Source organism: Callorhinus ursinus, unplaced genomic scaffold (assembly GCF_003265705.2).
Source record: "Callorhinus ursinus isolate GAN/ISIS: 27379988/994484 unplaced genomic scaffold, GSC_fseal_2.0 scaffold61, whole genome shotgun sequence".
Lineage (NCBI taxonomy): Eukaryota > Metazoa > Chordata > Mammalia > Carnivora > Otariidae > Callorhinus > Callorhinus ursinus.
Genome location: NW_027397123.1, coordinates 5,980,919 through 6,000,578, shown reverse-complemented (window position 1 = coordinate 6,000,578; position 19,660 = coordinate 5,980,919). Strand labels below are relative to the sequence as shown.

The window sequence follows — 19,660 nt, the reverse complement described above, 5'->3', positions numbered from 1 at the left end:
TCCACTATTGCACTATTCCCTGCTATAGGACATTAGGACTGTTTTTACTTTTCTCTATCATAAGCGATGCTATGATGAGGACACTTTGTGTGTAAATTTTTATACACACGATGCAATATTTTTAAGGACATAGAGCTGGATTTTATTGCTATAAATAGAGCTGGATTTTATTGCTAATTTGGTATAGAAACATGGCCTTTTAAAAATTATCCTCTGGACATCTGTGCCAACTCCTCTCTGATGCCCTGGAAGGGTGCTCCCTATCTTACCGGCCAGATAGCATGATTTTTTAAAAAATTTTAGCCCACTTTGGTCAGTGGAAAAATGAGATTAGCATTGATTGCTCCTGACTTTGAGCATTTATTCCAAATGTTTGTTTCTTCTCTTGTACATTTCCTGCTCTTGTCTCCAGCCAGTTTTTCTATTTGAGATGCTTTTCTTTTTCTTCTTTAAACATCTTTTTAGTGCTTTGATTTATTTTTGTTGCCCCAGCGATCCACGCCCCTTGCCAACTAAAAAGCTGAATTAGTTATCCACCACTGTTGGGCACATTAGCCCGAAACTTAACAGCTTGAAACAACAAACGCTTATTATCTACCACTTTCTTTTTTTTTTTTTTTAAAGATTTTATTTATTTATTTGAGAGACAGAGAGAATGAGAGAGAAAGCACATGAGATGGGGGGAGGGTCAGAGGGAGAAGCAGACTCCCTGCCGAGCAGGGAGCCCGATGCGGGACTCGATCCCGGGACTCCAGGATCATGACCTGAGCCGAAGGCAGTCGCTTAACCAACTGAGCCACCCAGGCGCCCTATCTACCACTTTCTGACAGAAATCTAGGAGCAGCTTAGCTGGGTGGTTCTGGTTCAGGTTTCTTACGAGGTCACTGTTCAGATGTCCCCTGGGGTACAGTCATCTGAAGGTTCAACTGGGGCTAAAGACTCCCCTTCCAAGATGGCGCACTCAGATGGCTTTGGTCAGGAGCCCTCAGTTGCTCTCCACCATAGGGCTGCTTGAGTGTCCTCAAGATGTGGGAATTTGCTCCCTCAGAGTAAGTGATCCAAGAGAGAGCAAGGAGGAAGCCACGGTTTCTTTTATGACTTGGTCACACACTGTCACTTCTGCCATATTCTATTCATTAGAAGTGAGTCACCAAGTCCAGCCCATGCTCAAGGGGTGGGGAACTAGGCTCTACCTTTTGGAAGGTGGAATGGCGAAGAATTTGTGGGCATATTTTAAAACTGTCATAGTGGCAATACCATAATTTGTAAGATACAGAGAGACCATCCTTTCCTAGAATGTTGAGCGGCTCATTGTCCCCTTCTTGAGGTTTGGTGCCTGTCTCTCCCGGGAGAGTGTGGGCGGCCTGAGGGGCTGGGCTGGGGTGTCTTGTCCATGGTGCGAGGCCCAGGGCAGACACCTAATAAACACTCGTTTACCCAACTGAGTAGGAGGAAACTTGGCCATTATGAGAACCTTGTGACCAGTTCCACTAGATGCTCTACCTATCCTTGTCCATCTCTCCTGCACACAGATTCATTAATTACATTTATTAATTTAATTAATTAATTAAACCAACCCCAGTTTAAAATTCAGTTCCTTATTTGCACTAGCCATTGCAAATACTCAATGGCCCCATGTGGCCCAGAGACTAATCAACGTATCGGATGGTGCATAGATGGAACATTTCTGTCATCACAGAAAGTTCTACGGGACCACGGGGCTAGAGAGAAAACCACCTTTTGATTGTTGCCCTATTCAGTGGAAGATCAATCACGAAACCTTCATAGCCTCCTGTAAGGTTTCTCCTGATGGCAAATATGTGGTCTCGGCCTTGGATGTGGACCGCGCGATCTGTATAACAGATGCAGAAAATGCCACCACCGTGTCGCACATCAAAAGTGAGTTTGCAGGGGCTCCCTGCTCTGTTCTGTCTGCCATGGTAACAGCCACTTGTCACTTGACCAACAGTGACTTTTGATGGCCTTATTTGGTGAGGCTATAATGAGCCACATCATTAGCGACGGGACACTCACTGATAAAACACCAGTGGCTAAGACCTTGCCTGATTCTCATCAGTTAAGGCTAATCACGGGATTAGCCCTGTGCTTGTCATAAATGAAACAGTGTTCTGGTCCAGCGTTACGTGGACAGGTAAAGCCCAACCCTTTATCGAGTGGAGGCTCGGCCTTCATAACATTTTTATCTGTATTTTTAAAATATAAAGATAATAAACATCAGATGTCAATTTCCTGGTTGTGATACGGTACAACAGTTATACAAGCTGTTTCTTTTGGGGGAAACTGGGTGACGGGCATACAGGATCTCTCTGTCTTACTCCTTACAACTGCATGCAACTTGACGGTTATCTCAAAATAAAACGTTAAAAAAATATGTAATCATCGTAAAAAATGTGGTAAGTACATAAAGTTGAAAAGTGAAAGGCTGCTGTATGTGTCCTGTCTCCTTCGCTGGGGTGTCTATTATTAACAATACATTGCTGGGTGGCCTTCCTGACCTCAGTGAGTGTGCGCATGCGTGTGTGTTTGCACACTCCATGCCTACTTCCCATGTGTACCTCGTGTTTCTGTTTCTGAGCACGGACCTGGGACATGGGCGCTGCCCCCCGGCTGCACCTCCCTTTCCTGTGTCCGTTCATCCTCTACCTGTCCTCAGCCTCCAGCCTCTAGCTGCACACCATGCTTCTCCACGCTCTGTCCCACCTTCAGGCCTTTGCATCTGCTACTCATTCTGCTGGGAGCCCTCTTCTTATTCTGGTTCCCCTGCTAACTTTCAAGGTCCCTCCTTGACCTCTCAGGGCTGGGCCAGGAGCCGTGACCTACCGCACACCCCTCTTGTGGCCCCCACGACGTGCTATGGGCTGTTGCTTACACAAGGGCGTCTCCCCATCAGACTGGGAGCTCTGTGGGTACAGGGAGCTGTTCGGCCATGCCTCTCATTCTAAGCCTGGCACATGGTCAGCACCCAGGAGATGTTTGTGCAAGTGTAGAGTCTCTTGTGAAACTGGTATCGTGTTTCTGTAACATGGTTGCTGCCCAGGGGGAGGCCCATGGAATGCCAGGTGATGAGTTGCTTTTCGTGTGCCTCAGATCATCACAACCGGTCCCTCACAGCGTGCTGCTTTGACCCCGACAGCCAGAAGGTGGCTTCCGTCTCGCTGGACAAAAGCATCAAGATCTGGGATATTACATCCCAGGCCACGCTGCTCACCATCACCAAGTGAGGAGGGGCCCCCTCCTGCAGCAGGGAGGTGGGCCCAGGTCCCTGGTCATGCGCTCCTGGATTCGGCCTACACACGGTCGGCTTGCAATAGGGTGTCCACATGGGGCATCTCTAGCTTGGTCACAGGTGCTCAGAGGAGGCTGGAGATGGAGAAAGGGAAGGAGGGAGCCAGGTGGGGGGAACACCACTAGCTGTGGCTAGTGGGCAGGGACAGGGCTCAGGTGCACTTGTTTTCACTTGAGCCAACCCTGGAAAACATTGTGCAGAGCTCCCCCATCTCCCTCCCAAATGTGAATTTCCAGTGTCTCCTGTAAAAGGGGAAGATCTGATCGTCCAGGGCATGCAAGGGTTCCCTGGCAGGTGGCCCCCACTGGGTTGGGGGGGCAGGCCTCTCCAGCAGGCCCTGGAGTCAGGATCCCAGAATGTGTATATGCCCTGTCACCCTGCCCATTGCGTTCAGTGATGAGCCCTGCTGGCCTGGGACAGGCTGTCCCTTGGGGATCTGGCCTGGAGTTAAGAGTGTGCAGGTTCGTATCCTGTGTGACGTTGGGCTTTAGATTCCTCACCTGCAAACTGAGCAGAGGCGAGGTCTGAGCAAGACAGCACACGCCATCCTCAGCACGGGCCACACGGTGCATGCTCAGCATGTGCTGTTACCGAGAGGGACTCTCAGCGTTGGGGGTGCTGTGGGCCACTTCCCTAGGGCAGGGAGGGGTGCGGGCAGTGGAGGGAGCCGCAGTTCCTGCTGTGGGTGTCACAGCCCACTGCGTTCTGTTTTCCCCATGGGGGTGGAAAGAGAAATAAGCAAAATGTTTATTGGTATTTTTGATCAACCTAAAATGTATGATTTTTTTTTTTTGAAATGTAGCTTTTAGCAAGAAAAGATAAAGGCAAAGATTCTCAGTGCCACACGACAGGGATGGCTTCGGGGCATGCAACCTCTGAAGTTACACAGGGTCTCCCACACAGAGAGCCCCACGCTTGATTTCATGCTCTGCTGTCAATGTCCTTAAATTCTTAGTTTTTGAACAAGGGGCCTTGCATGTTTTTATTTCCAAAATATGTAAATTACTTTTTGAAAATGTAAAACATGCAATACAGTACAAAATTAAAAAGGAACAAAAGAATATCTAATGAAAAATAGCTCTTACCTGTCTCGAGGTCATTCACTTTCCCCTTTCCCTCCTTCCAGTCTACAGTTCCGTGGTTCGGGGGATATCACATTACTTTTTAAATTGCGGGGTAAAACTATATATAACGTAGAATTTTCCTTTTAACCATTTTTAAAGAGATGTATTTATTTTAAAGATATTTATTTATTTATTTATTTATTTATTTGACAGAGAGAGGCACAGCGAGAGAGGGAACACAAGCAGAGGGAGTGTGAGAGGGAGAAGCAGGCTTCCCGCGGAGCAGGGAGCCCGATGCGGGGCTTGATCCCAGGACCCTGGGATCATGACCTGAGCTGAAGGCAGACGCTTAATGACTGAGCCACCCAGGCGCCCCGAGATGTATTTATTTTAGAGAGAGAAAGCGTAGCAGTGAGGGGCAGAGGGAGAGGGGGAGAGAGAGGAGGGGGGAGGGGCAGAGGGAAAGGAAAGAGAGAAATCTCAAGCAGGCTCCATGCCCAGTGTGAGCCCCAAGCAGGACTCCATCTCACAACACTGACATCATGACCTGAGCCGAAATCAAGAGTTGGACGCTTCACTGACTCAGCCACCCAGGTGCCCCTCCCCTTCCTTCCTTAAGGATATTTTTGCCAGATATAAAAATCGGGGTTGACTGGTTTTTTTCTTTCATTATTTGAAAATCTGTCCTGTCATTTTCTTCTCATCTTCATGGTCTCTGATGAAGAATCCACTGCCATTCAAATTGTTCTTCCCCTGTAGGTAAGGGGCCATTTCTCTCTTGCTGCTTCCAAGACTTTTTTCTTTGTCTTAAGTTTTCAGAAGTTTAATCATGTATTTATTTAATTTCATTTTTTCTAAGTAATCTCTAACCCCAGTATGGGGCTTGAACTCATGACATAAAGATCAGGTATTGCATTTGAAGTTCAATTATGATGTGTCAGGGGGTAGATTTCTTTGGGTTTATCCTACTTTAGTTTCATTTAGCTTTTTGAATCTGTAGGTTTATGTCTTTTGTCAAATTTGGTAAAATTTCAGATATAATCTCTTTGATTACTTTTTCAGTGCTACCTCTTTTCCCTCTGGGACTCTGATGACACAAATTTTAGATCTTTTGTTATAGTCCCACAGGTCTCTCAGGCTGTTTTTTTCTTCCAGCCTATTTTTTGGACTGTTTAATTTATATTGTCTGTCTCCATATTCATTGATTCTCTTCTCTGTCCTTTTCATTGAATTTTTAATTTTGGATATCCTATTTTTCAGTTCTAAAGTTTCCATGTGGCTCTTTGTCACATCTTCGATTTCTTGGCAGAGGCTTTCTATCTTTTCATTTGCTTCAAGCATGATTATAATTGTCCATAGAAGCATTTTTATGGTTGCTGCTTAAAAATCCTTGTCAGATAATTCTCTCTGTGTCATCTCAGTGTTGGGCATTTGTTGATTACTTTCTCATTCACAATGAGATATTCCTGGCTCTTAGTATGATGAGTGATTTCCCTTTGTTGTGTGTATTAATTATATTAGAAAACTCTCAGTCTTAAAATCTTGTTTTAGCAGGCCGCCTCAGTAGAGCCTGGCAAGCATGGCAGTCTAGGCTCCCCTCTTGGCCCTTGCTGACAGGGCTGGGGATGGGATGCAGGTTTTCCTGAGATGTTTGGCTGGAGTAAATTGGGTCGGGTCTACAAGTTTTCTGTCTTGTTAGGCTACCCATTTGGTTAGAAAGAACAGGCTTTTCTTGAGGGCCTTCTTATGGTCCCCATTGTTTCTTGGGTTACAGGCTTTTCCAGTATTCAGTACAGGATACATGAAGAAAAATAAAACCCCAGGGATGTACAGCACACCATTCTTGTGTCATGCTGGTCTGCATTCTTGTCTCCCTCTTTCCTAGTCTCCTCTTTGCTTTATAAATGCCCAGGATTGTGTGCTGTACTTAACAGGAGAAATCGGGAGAAGTGCATCGATTCTATCCTGTCCAGGAGCAAGGGCAACATAAGCACTTTCCCCAAACTTTTGTTAAGTATAACCGTCTTTTATGAGAAGTGGAATTTATTTGAAATGAGAGCCCCATCCTGGAAAATAGAGATAGCCCTGGTTTAAATCCCAACAACAGTGTTTGGATTCTGAGGAAGGCTTTTTATCCATCTCCAGTATATGCTGGGATGGCTCTTAGCCTAATGGCCACAGGGATTTGGAAAGTTTTACCCTGGATACCCCTGGGAAGTTGACATTTCTTTTCCTTTGCTCTTAGTCCGTGCATTACAAAGAACTGAAACAGAGTCCAAAACTCTGGCCTGAGCTCTAGAAAAAACAGTTTTGTCCAAGCTTTCCTTCAAGTAAAATGACTGATTTTATGATCCAGCCTACTCAGAGATGCTCATCTATGTTTATAGGTTTCTCTTGAAAACTTTATAACAGAAGATGAGATTCATGGGGAAAATACTTTGAGGATCACTAAGAAAACAAAAACAGCAAAACTCTGACAGATTTTTTTTCTGTTTTTAAAAAAAGACATACAAAAATTGAGAATGGAGAACTCAAAACTTAATTAAATGCACAGCATTCAAATATGCTTTAATGACACTGAAGACAGATGAAGAGAGAGGGAGTAGTTGGGAGGGGAAGTGGGAGGAGGTGGTAAGAGAGGGGTGGGGAATGAGCAGCCTCCACATCTCGGAGAGAAAGGAGGTGGAGGGTGAGCAGGAGAAACCCAGTTTGTAAGTGTGATCCAGTACGAGACCTGGAGGGCTGTTATTCTATTGACCACCACTAACAGATTTTCTGATGCTCTTTTCCCTCAAGTCTCAGGTAGCTCTAAATAGTGCAGTCGTTCTCAACCAGGGGCAATTTTGTCCCCCAGTGGACAATTTGTCAATGTCTGGAGACATTTTTAGTTGTCACAACTGAATATAGGGCTACTGGCATCTAGTGGGTAGAGCCCAGGGATGCTGTTCAACATCTTACAATGTACAGGACAACCCCCTACCACAAAGAATTGTGGGTAGCACAGAATGTCCGTATTGCCATGGTTGAGAAATCCTGGAATAGTGTGGCATAGTCAAAGCAATTAAGATCTGGATCATGGTAATATATATATACAATGGAATCTTACGCAGCCATCAAAAAGAACGAAATCTTGCCGTTTGCAATGACATGGCTAGAGCTAGAGTGTATTATGCTAAGTGAAATAAGTCAGTCAGAGAAAGACAAATACCATATGATTTCACTCATATGTGGAATTTTGGAAGCAAAACAGATGAACACAGGGGAAGAGGGGAGAAAGAGAGAGAAAGAGGGAAGCAAAAGCAAACCATAAGAGACTCTTAACAAACTGAAAGGTTGCTGGAGGGAGGTGGGTGGGGGATGGGCTAAATGGGTGATGGGCATTAAGGAGGGCACTTGTTGTGATGAGCACTGGGTGTTGTATGTAAGTGATGAATCACTAGATTCTACTCCTGAAACCAATATCACACTACATGTTAACTAACTAGAATTTAAATAAAAATTTGGAAAAAAAAAAAAAGATCTGGACCATGGTAGGCAGTGATCAAAGACTGATGTCCCATTAAGTCACAGGGGATCAGCTCCAGGACCCCCATCTTATCTGTGTCCTCAGATCCTCCAGGCATGAAGTGCTAATGTGTGCACCCTTCCACCTGTGTTTCAGGGCGCATTCCAGTGCAATCTCAAACTGCTGTTTTACCTTCAGTGGCCATTTCCTGTGTACAAGCTCTTGGGATAAAACCTTAAAAATATGGAACGTCCATACAGGAGAGTTTCGGAACTGTGGAGCCTGTGTGACTCTGATGAAGGGCCATGAAGGTTCTGTGAGCTCCTGCCACTTTTCCAGAGACAGTGAGTCATTAACACATAGAAAGATTTCACACCTATGGGAGTGCTGGGGCAGATCTCCTCGTGTTCTATTCCCACGGACTTGCCGTAGTATAGAGAGGCAATTTTTCATGATGCCAATGGTGAGGGTGGATTTATTTTCAATGAGAACACAAAAGCCAAGAGGGACATTCATAGGCAGAAGTTTGCAAGTAGTGGAGACTCAGCTTAATGTGGCTTAGCAGCCAGAGATATTTATTAACCCCTGTAATGGGGAAGTCCAAGAGCTGATCTCACTTCGGGTGTGGCTGGGTCCAGACACTCAGACTGTGCTTTCAGGGAGCCAGTCCTAGAGAAAGACCCTTCTTTTAGATGGTACCAGCACAAGTCCCAGGAAAGTCTTTCATTGGCTCAGCTTAGGACATACCCCCATCTCTGAACCAATCACTTTAGCAGGGGATGAAAGGCTCTGATTGGCTAGGTTTGAGTGACTCACCCATCCACCCTGAGCTAGAGGTGGGAGTCAGTACCCTCCAACCAGAAGGAATGAGAGTATTGTATGGGGTGTTTCCCCATGGGAAATTGGGGTGTTGTTGACAAATGAAGGGTCACAGATGCCAGCAGGGGTGATGACAGGAAGCGGCCTCAGGCCACTAGCCTCTTGACACCCAGGAGCCAATGGCTTTACTCTCCATTCTCGTGGGAAGTGGGGTTTGCTCTGTGTGTGGTTCAGGGGCCCCCAGCTAGTACAGAAGCAATCAGAGCCTGGCTTGCGAAGTGATAGGGTGTTTTTGAACAACTCTTCCTCTTCACAACCAGTCTCTGTGAGTTAAACCCCATTATGAGGCGTCCCACTGGTTTCTGGCCTTGTGTTTTTGGGGTTCAGAGTTGCCTACAGTCAGTCATCACTATTCACACATTCCACATTTGTTGGGTAAAATTTATTCATAACCCTAAAATCAATATTTGTGGCATTTTTGTGATGAGACACGGGGTGTGGACATGCGCAGGGCAGTGAAGAGTGTGAATTAGCCTATGCACACCCTCCCAGCTGCATTTGGACAAGGCGACCCTCTGCCTTCTTGTTTCAGCTCTCTTATTGGAAAGTGTCCATTTTGCAGTCCCTTTAGTGCCCACTTATTTTTGCATTTTTGTGGTTTTGGTTGGTGCTTTGGTGTTTAAAGGGCCCCCAAGCACAGGGCTCAAGTGCTTGCTGTCCAGGGTTCCTCAGTGCGAGAAGGCCGTGACTCACCTTACAGGGAAAACACGGGTGTTGGATAAGCTTGGTTCAGGCATGAGCTCTGGCACTGATGGCCATGAGTTTAATGTTAATGAATAAATACTATGTCTCAACTAAAGTGTGTTTCAACAGAAACAGACCTAAAACAAGGTTATGGATTGATCGGTTAATGAAGTGTTACGAACAGAGAGGCTCCTAGGAAGCTAATCCTATATATTCTCTAGGAGAAATTGTTCACCATTGACTAATTCAGGGTCTGTGATGGCTTTACAGAACATAACTGCCATGAATAATGAGAATGGACTGTAACTGGCTGGGGGTCATTGAGCCACCCCAGGAAGGGGTTTGAGTGTCCTTGGAGTGAACCATGGTAGCATCTCACAAATGCAACCTTAGCCCGCTTTGACCTTGCTGAAGGAGGAAGCAGTTGGCAGGGGAAGATGACTCCCTCCCCCCCCGCCCCCCGTCCCCTGAAGCTTTATCATTTTGTGTTGTAGCCTCTTTTCTCGTGTCTGGAGGGTTCGACAGGACTGTGGCTATCTGGGATGTAGGAGAAGGCTACCGGAAGCTCTCCTTGAAGGTACCGATGTCAGCATCAGATAGAGGGTCAATGCTGGGTGCTGGTGCTGGGGATACAGCAGTGGGTGAGACAGACCTAGAATTCCTCACTAGAGCCGACACCTCTGTGGAGAAGAACAGAACAAGAAACCAACAAGCAAATCATCGACTGTGATGAGTGAAACAGAGAAACCACAACAGGGTGATGTGAAAGAAATAGACCCCAAGGACTAATCCACAGTGGGTGGGCAGGGAGGGCTTGTTGGAGAAGGTGGCATCTGAGCTGAGAACTTAAAGACAAGGAAAGACTGGGTGAATGAGGATCTGGGGGAAGTGCATTCTAGGCAGAGGAAACAGCAAATGCAAAAACTCAGAGGTGGAAAAGTGTCTAAGAACAGCAGAAATTACTCTGCAGAAAGATGAATGCCACAATGAGACATACACAGGAAGCTATGGGCTCCAAAATGGTGGGTTTCTGAGTGCTTTTGCCTACAAGTTAGAGGAGACTCAACTCAAAGTGGCTTTATGATGAGGGGATGGATTGACCCAACTTGGCAGGAATCCAGAGAGGTTAGGCAGTCCCAGGACTGGCTACAGCAGTGCCTCTGAACCAAGTGCCCCCTTCCCCAAGATTTCTGCAGCCTCCCTGGTCCTGTGATCTCATGGTTTGGCTGTGAATGCTTGCATCCACGACTCTGGGTCCCTCTCTTCCCTGTGGGCCCAAGCATAGACTTGCCCCCCAACCCCCAGCCGATCACCACAACATTCAGGGTCCCGGGGCTGGGCTATCTGGAGGACTCTTCTGCAAGGGTTTTGGCGGAGGCCAAGGGAGGTTACGTCACAGCAAATAAACAGCTTACAACTGAGTGTTCAACCTCCCTGTGTTTAAAAGTCCCTTTGTCCTCTCTCCATTTGCCCCCCTCAAGCTCCTGTCCTTTGTTATGCATGGCACTTTGACTTCTCTCCTGCTCCCCTTCCTCCTACCATACCACACTGGCTCGCCTTAGGCCTCTTTCCAAAAGGGGAAGGCCAAAGAATGGTCAAGATGCTGACGCAGAGCCCTGACGTCATTAAGTGTTTCTCTCCTCTGAGCTCCTTTTTCACCCGAGGAAAGTAACTCCCCATTTGCTTAGGCCACCGGGGATAAGTTTGCAGCGACTTAAAGCAAAAGCCCCCTTACCAGGAGGACCTCGGAGTGGTTAGTTCTCAGAACAGAGAATGCAAACGAAAACCTGCAAGAGGTGCTCTGGGACCAGCTGGGAATATAGTCACTCTTTTTCCATCCTGCTAAAAACTAGAGTACTATTTTAAAGAGCACAGTGCCATAATGTACACGTGTATCATCAACCTTTACGCTTCGCGTCAAATGTCATCGGTGACGTTAGGGAAGCGCAATTAGTTACTCTTAAATGCATGCCTCACTGGAGTCCTGACTTTGTGCTTGTGCTTTTGTTTTTGTTGTGCTTACCAAGGTTTTTCCTCTAGGTGCTTGTTAAAATTCTATTTTTCTTCAGGGCCACAGTGACTGGGTGACAGACGTTGCCATTAGCAACAACAAGAAATGGGTCCTGTCTGCTTCAAAGGTAAAAGTGGCCAACCTTTGAGTAACTTACAATCTCTCTCATGTTTGTGAGAATTGGTGTTCATAGAACCGTTACTGTCAAGCTAAATTCCTGGGCTGGCTCAGTCTGAGGCCCCTCCCCCAAGCCCCCACACCAGGCCATCGTCAGTGCAGGGAGCTGGCTGGGAACGTGGGAAGCAGGTCCTTATGTCTGCTCAGGTGGGGAGTTGCCAGGGATTTCTATATCTGCGACCATTGATATTTGAGCTTTGTTGGAGCAAGGGCCTGCCCAGACCACTGAGTGATGGAGCCAATGGGGGGGCCTTCGGGGGGAAAGGCGTCAAGCTCACTGGCAAGCAGCAGAGACCACCCTGAGCTCCCAGGTGGGTCTTCCCTCTCTGTGTCACTACATCCTCGAATTCCCATGCCAGTGGCACAGAAGAGCTATTCCGAGGTCTGTCCTTCAGGTGTGAGCACAAGAGAAGTGGCGGGGGGGGGGGTGTCCCACCTTGCCCTTCCCCCGTTGACCTTTATTAAAGCCATGTCATTCTCTAGTCTGGGGGTTTCCAGGTGTATGGGACCGTGGGTGAGACTCGGCCTACTATGACCAACTTGTTAGAGAGCCAACCCAGACTGTCACACCCAACCCTAATACCATAATAGTAGAACACATAATAAAAGTTCTATGCCTATGCATTATTATTTTAACATAAAAATATGAAAGATGATTATGACAGCTATATCTCAGTAAAGCTGGAAGAAAGTAAGAGTGCAAACCAAAATAAGAAAAATGAACGTTTATTTGAAATGCATGTCTCATTCTGTATTTTTTACTTCTCTGTTACGTAAATGCTAGTATTGAAACAGTCATGATTGGACTACTTAACAGCAGCAATTAGTAGTAACTAATAATAGGACTAATTTTATTTTATTTTTATATTGTATATTTTATAATGTTTCTATGTTTTATATTTTATAATGTTTTTATTTTTATACTGTTTTATATTTTGTTTTTATTTTTATATAAAATATTTTGTTTCTTTTACATATTTTTTATTTTATAATGTTTCAGACTTTTAAAAAAGTCTTCATTGGGGGGCACCTGGGTGGCTCAGTTGTTAAGCGTCTGCCTTCGGCTCAGGTCATGAACCCAGGGTCCTGGGATCGAGCCCCGCATCGGGCTCCCTGCTCGGCAGGAAGCCGGCTTCTCCCTCTCCCACTCTCCCTGCTTGTGTTCCCTCTCTCGCTGTGTCTCTCTCTGTCAAATAAATAAATAAAATCTTAAAAAAAATAAAAATAAAAATAAAAAAGTCTTCACTGGATATTTAAATGTGGTAGGCTATATTATCGGGTGTGCTTAAGATACATAAATGTAGGACTTAAAGAAAAGAATACAAGTACAATAAGATTGGTTACATAAACATTACTTCTATTTATTTATGTATTTATTTCCCTAGCTATATTGAGCTCTAAGTGACATATAACACGGCCTAAGTTTAGGGGGTACACTGTGTTCTCTGGACTGCCACAGCCTCGGGATGCCCTTCTTTTCTCTGAGGTAGCAGTAAGATGGAGTACTGACAAATGTAAAATTCACTTTAGCTTGCAGCTCTGCTCTTACCAAGCGCACTTCTCACTAATTCCTGGGTCAGCCCACGGGATGCCATCAAGCTAAAACACCCTCTCAGCCAAAGCTGCCACTCGTGGAATACTCAGGGTTTTACCCACTAGACCTCACAGGTTTTTAGATTTGCAGGAATTCGGTTCTGGCTCTCCGAAGCAGTGCAAAGGGACTCAGTCTGCAAACCTCTTTTAGTGGTTGAGACATTTTGTCATTCAGCCGGGTCCTTCACCACAAGACTCGCATCAGGAAGGCTAGCCATGTCTAAAGTGGCCGTTACTGTAAAAGGGCCTGAAGTCCATTGGATGCCATTATGACTCGAGCCTCTCTTTCTCAGGGAAATGGCTTGAAAGCACAGAGGTAATTTGAACTTGTGATAATAACGTTGGATCCCAAATAAGGCACGGTTTTAGAAAAGCACCTGAGAATGTCCTGTTTGGCGTGACTGCTCTTTTCTGGTGATTTTTTTTTTAAGATTTTTATTTATTTATTGAGAGAGAGAGAGAATGATAGAGAGAGAGCAAGAGAAGGGGGAGGGTCAGAGGGAGAAGCAGACTCCCCGCTGAGTAGGGAGCCCGATGCGGGACTCGATCCTGGGACTCCAGCATCATGACCTGAGCCGAAGGCAGTCGCTTAACCAACTGAGCCGTCCAGGCACCCTCTTTTCTGGTGATTTATTTATTTATTTATATTTTAAGTACCAAAGCAGTCTTATTTCCAAAAAAAAAAAGACCCCTGTTTTCACTGTATGAATTTTGGTCACGACCTGCAACCCAGGGGCAGTCACTTCATCCTTTTGTGGCCTCTTCAAAGATCCTCAAACAGTGTTGGAGAAACAGGACATACCTTTCTTTGTAATTCTATCGTTAATCACTTTCCTCCACTCTCACTCTCATCCTCAATGCATTTCAAAACCAGAGGATATTCTTCTTTTTTTTAAAGATTTTTATTTATTCATTTGAGACACAGAGATACAGAGAGAGAGCATGGGCAGGGGTAGAGGCAGAGGGAGAGGGAGAAGCAAGCTCCCTGCTGAGCCAGGAGCCCGATGCGGGGCTCCATCCCAGGACCCTGGGATCATGACCCCAGCCGAAGGCAGACGCCCAACTATCTGGCCCACCCAGGCGCCCCAGATGATATTCTTCTTGTGCCACACTTTTAAACATATGATTTTATGGCAGGCCCACATTTTAAGTATCTTCTCTAGAGGTGACAATTATAACAGCCATCTTGGAGGTACATGTTTAAGGAACACACCTTCTTCCATTTCTACAAAGTCATCATTTTTATAAAGTGCTTCTACACTTTTTGAGGAAGGGGAAAGGCGACTAAAAACTTGTATCAAGAAAGCCCCCAGAGGTGCCTCCTGGGTGGCTCAGTTGGGTAAGCGTCCAACTCTTGGTTTTGGCTCAGGTCTTGGGATGGAGCCCTGTGTCAGGCTCTGTGCTCAGTGGGGAGTCTGCTTAAGATTCGCTCTTTCCCTCTCCCTCTGCAGATCCCCCTGTTCTTTCTCTCTTTCTCTCTCTCAAAAAAAACAAAAACAAAAACAAAAAACCCAACATCACAGGTGAGCTAATCACACTGCTTTTTGGAGTGTGGTATACATAATGTGCAGGCCATTTAGTGGGTGAGATCTTTTCATTTACTTTGGAAAGAAGTTAATAGGCTGAATGGAATTTTCCAGAATTTACATTTGCATTGTTTGCTGAATATGTAGATAGATGAGCAACGTCTAGTTTGTATTCGGATAAGATGTCAACATGCTTTTATGTTTTCTGCATTTTCACTAAAATCTTCATAGAAATCAAGAAGATGATTTGAAACTCCCAACTTTTGAATCAAAGTATTTAAGGGCTAGGTTGCAGGGATTTGGCAAATCACTTGATATACTGTGGAAAATGATTGTTGGTGGACTCTGACAGCTCCACACAGCAAGGGGCCAACAAAGATGTAATCACTTTCCCCTTTTGTTCTTCCTCATGGCATTTAGTTGAATTTAGTTGCGCCTGGTGATTCAGGAAATGTAACATTACTCAGTGTGTTAGTTTCTTATTGCTGCTATAATAAGTCACCATACACTTTACCTCTTACACAACAAAAACTGAGTATCTTACAGTTCTGTGAGACAGAAGTATGACACGGTCTTGCGGGGCTAAAATCAAGGCATCCACAGCAATGTATTCCTTTCTGTAGGCTCTAGGGAATAGTTAATTTCCTTACCCTTTCTAGAAGCCACCCAGATTCCTTGGCTTGTGCATCTTCTTGCATCTTCAAAGCCAACAACATTGTATCTCTCTGTGCTTTCTTCTATAGTCACATATTCCTCTCACTTTGTCCACTTTTAAGGACATTTGTCACTATGTCTAGCCTGTCTGGATAACCCAGAACAATCTCCCTATTGTAAGATCAGCTGATCAGTCAACTTAAGTCCATCTACAACTTAATTCCCCTATGTTATGTCACCTAACATATTCACAGGTTCTGGGGATTAGGGTGAGGACTTCTGGGGCGTGGGCATTGTTCTACTGACTACACTCCATTCCATAAAAACAATTAAAGGAATGATATGATAATGGGTGATCATTTGAGCAGTATTCCCAAACTAATTCATCAGTTACTATTGTCTCAGGAGTACCGGTGTCTTTTTTAAAAAATAGATTTTATTGTTTAGAGCAGTTTTAGATATACAGAAAGTTGGGCTAATAGTATAGAGAGTTCCCATATATTCCGTTCCCCTCCCCAGTTTCCACTATTAGTAATGATGTCTTGCATTGAGCGTGGTATATTTGATACAACTGAAGAACCAATATTGATACATTATTATTAACTAAAGTCCATAGTTTACATTTCTCTCTTTATGTTGTATGGGTTTTGCCAAATGCATGTAATGTATCCACCATGACAGTTACAAACAATAGTTTCAGCCCCTAAAAATTCCCTGTGCTCCATCTGTTCATCCCTCCCCTTCATCCCCAGAACCCCCGGTGACTTTTTACTGTCTATAGATTTGTTTTTTCCAGAATGCCATATAGTTGGATGCATGCAGTCTGTGGCCTTTGCAGACTGGCTTCCTTCACTTAGCGATATGCATTGAAGGGTCCTCCCTGTCTCCTTAAGACTTGACAGCTCATTTTTAAAAATCACTGAATAATATTCCACTGTCTGGTATACCACAGTTTGTTTTTCCTTTCTCTTAATTGAGGGACATCTTGATGGCTTCCAGTTTTGGGTAATTATGAATAAAGCTGCCATAAACATCTGTATGCGGGTTTTTGTGTAGCCCTGAGTTTTCAAGACATTTGGGTAGATACCAAGGAGTGTGATTGCTGGATCACATGGTAAGACTATGTTTAGCTTTGTAAGAAACTGTCAAAGTGTCCTTTTTTTCTCTTTAACAGTTTCATTAAGATATAATCCACTTACCATACAATTCATACATTTAAGATGTACAATTCAATGGCTTTTCTTCCATCCCCCCGGTGGCTTTTATTTACACAGACTTGTGCATTCATCCCCCCAATCAATTTTAGAACATATCACCCCCCACAGAAACCCTTCACCACTTAAGCCATCACCTCCAATCTCCCTATCCCTCCCAGCCCTAGGCAACCTCTAATCTACTTTTCAATAGACTGTGTTTTTTCTATTTTTTAAAAGATATGTATTTATTTATTATTAGTTTCATAGGTACTAATAATACTTATGGTTACTTTCATCAGTTGCATATAACACCCAGTGCTCATTCCATCATGTGCCCTCCTTAATGCCCATCACCCAGTTACCCCCCCACCCCCCCCAAAAATCCTCAGTTTGTTTCCTATAGTTAGGAGTCTCCTTATGGTTTGTCTCCCTCTCTGATTTCATCTTATTTTTCCTTCCCTTGCCCTATGTTCATCTGTTTTGTTTCTTTTTTTTTTTTAAGATTTTATTTATTTGACAGAGAGAGACACAGTGAGAGAGAGAGAGAACACAAGCAGGGGGAGTGGGAGAGGGAGAAGCAGGCTTCCCGCTGAGCAGGGAGCCCGATGCGGGGCTCGATCCAGGACCCTGGGATCATGACCTGAGCCCAAGGCAGACGCTTAACGACTGAGCCACCCAGGCGCACCCTGTTTTGTTTCTTAAATTCCACATATGAGTGAAATCATATGATAATGTCTTCCTCTGACTGACTTATTTCACTTAGCATGATAACCTCTCATTCCATGCACGTCATTGCAAATGGCAGGATTTCATTCTTTTTGATAGCTGAGTAATATCTATTTGAGAGAGAGAGAGAGAGCGCACGAGTGAGCGGATGGCCAAAGGAGAGGGAGAGAGAATCCCAAGCAGACTCCGTGCTGAGCTCGGAGCCCAACAAGGGACTAGATCTCACGACTCTGAAATCATGACCTGAGCAGAAATCAAGAGTCGGACGCTTAACCAAGTGAGCCACCCAGGCGCCCCTTGTCTGTGTTTTTAGAGCAGTTTTAGGTCTATAGCAAAATTGAGAGGAGGTACAGAGATTTCTCCTATACTCCCTGCTCCCACAAATACATGGCCCTCCCCCATTATCAGTGTCTCCCACCAGGTGAGACATTTAGAATAACTGATGAGCCTACACTGACACACTATAATCCCTCCCTTCCCAAACCTCTGGAAATCACTGATCTTTTGACTGTCTCCATAGTTTTACCTTTTCCAGAATGTTACAGAGTTGGATGCGTATAGTATAGGGCCTTTTTCAGACTGATTCTTGCACTTAGTAATATGCATTTAAGGTTCTTCTATGTCTTTTCATGGCTTAATAGCTCATTTCTTTTTTTTTTTTTAAAGATTTTATTTATTTATTTGAGAGAGAGAGAATGAGAGATAGAGAGCATGAGAGGGAAGAGGGTCAGAGGGAGAAGCAGACTCCCTGCTGAGCAGGGAGCCCGATGTGGGACTCGATCCCGGGACTCCAGGATCATGACCTGAGCCGAAGGCAGTCGCTTAACCAACTGAGCCACCCAGGAGCCCCAAAAGCTCATTTCTTTTTAGCACCGAATAATAGTCTATTGTCAGGTTGTACCACAGTTTATCCATTCATCTACTGAAAGACATCTTGGTTGCTTCAACCTTTTGGCAGTTATGAATAAAGTTGCTATAAACATCCTTGTGGAGGTTTTTGTGTGGACCTAAGTTTTAAATTCCCTTAGATAAATATCAAGGAGTTTGATTGCTAGATTGTATGGTAAGAGTATGTTTAGTTTTGCAGAACCATTTTGCATTCCCATCAGCAGTGAATGAGAGTTCCTGTTGCTCCCTGTCCTCATTAGCATTGTTTATGTTCCAGATTTTGGCCATTATAATAGGTGCATAGTGATACCTTTTTGTTACTTTAGTTTGCAAATCCCTGACGACATGTGATGTGGAACATCTTTCACATGTGTATTTGCCATCTGTGTACCTTTTCTGGTGAGGGGCCTGTTAAGATCTTTGGTCCATTTTTTTAACTGGGTTGTTTTCTTATTTTTAAGTTTTAAGAGTTCTTTATAGATTTTTGATAATAGCCTTTATCATATGTCTTTTGCAAATATTATCTCTCAGTGTCTTTTGAAGAACAGAAAATTTTAATTTTAATGAAGTTGAGCTTATTAATTATTTCTTTCATGGACCATGTCTTTGATGTTATAATCTAAAAGTCATCATCAAACCCAAGGTCATCTAGATTTTTTCCTATGTTATTCTCTAGGAGTTTCATAAGTTTGCATTTTGGTCTGTGATCAGTTTTGAGTTAATTTTTGTGGAGGATGTAAGGTCTGTGTCTAGATTCTTTTTTTTTGCTTGTGGATGTTCAGTTGTTCCGGCACCATTTGTTGAAAAGACTATAATTCTTCCATTGTGTTTCCTTTGCTCTTTTGTTAAGTGGATTATGTTTATGTGGGTCTATTTCTGGGCTCTCCATTCTGTTCCAGTGATATGTGTATTCTTTCACCAATACCGCAGTGTCTTGATAACTGTATAACTGATAACTTGATAACTGTTTTACAGTAAGTCTTGAAGTTGGGTAGTGTCAGTCCTCCCAACTTTGTTCCTCTCTTTGTCATTATATTGGCTATTCTGGATCTTTTGCTTTTTTTTTTTTTTTTTGACAGAGAGGGAGAGAGAGAGAGAGCACAAGCAGGGGGAGCGGCAGGCAGAGGGAGAAGGAGAAGCAGGCTCTCTGCTAAGCATGGAGCCCGATGTGGGGCTCAATCCCAGGACCCTGAGATTATGACCTGAGCCAAAGGCAGACGCTTAACCACCTGAGCCACCCAGGCGCCCCTGGATCTTTTGCTTCTTCATGAAATCTTTAGAATCATTTTGTCAATATCCAGAAAATAACTTGCTGGGATTTTCATTGGGATTGCACTGGATCCATAGATCAAGTTGGGAAGAACTGACATCTTGAAAATATTCAATCTTCATACTCATGAAGAGTTTCATAGCTTTCTTCATATAGATCCTGTACATATTTTGCTATATA

At 44.3% G+C, this 19,660-nt stretch overlaps 1 protein-coding gene across 2 annotated transcripts in view; it reads left to right on the top strand.

Annotated features, from left to right (window-relative positions):
* Window positions 1-19,660, top strand: part of WDR88 (WD repeat domain 88) — a 50,440-nt gene that overhangs the window by 25,492 nt on the left and 5,288 nt on the right. For both annotated transcript variants that reach the window (XR_012376036.1, XM_073885437.1), the window contains exons 5-9: window positions 1,761-1,899; window positions 3,109-3,238; window positions 8,033-8,220; window positions 9,934-10,016; window positions 11,509-11,577. Coding sequence is in view for 1 of the 2 variants with exons in the window: in XM_073885437.1 (XP_073741538.1) it covers window positions 1,761-1,899; window positions 3,109-3,238; window positions 8,033-8,220; window positions 9,934-10,016; window positions 11,509-11,577 (609 nt within the window). In the remaining variant the exon portion in view is untranslated. The remainder of the gene's footprint in view (window positions 1-1,760; window positions 1,900-3,108; window positions 3,239-8,032; window positions 8,221-9,933; window positions 10,017-11,508; window positions 11,578-19,660) is intronic.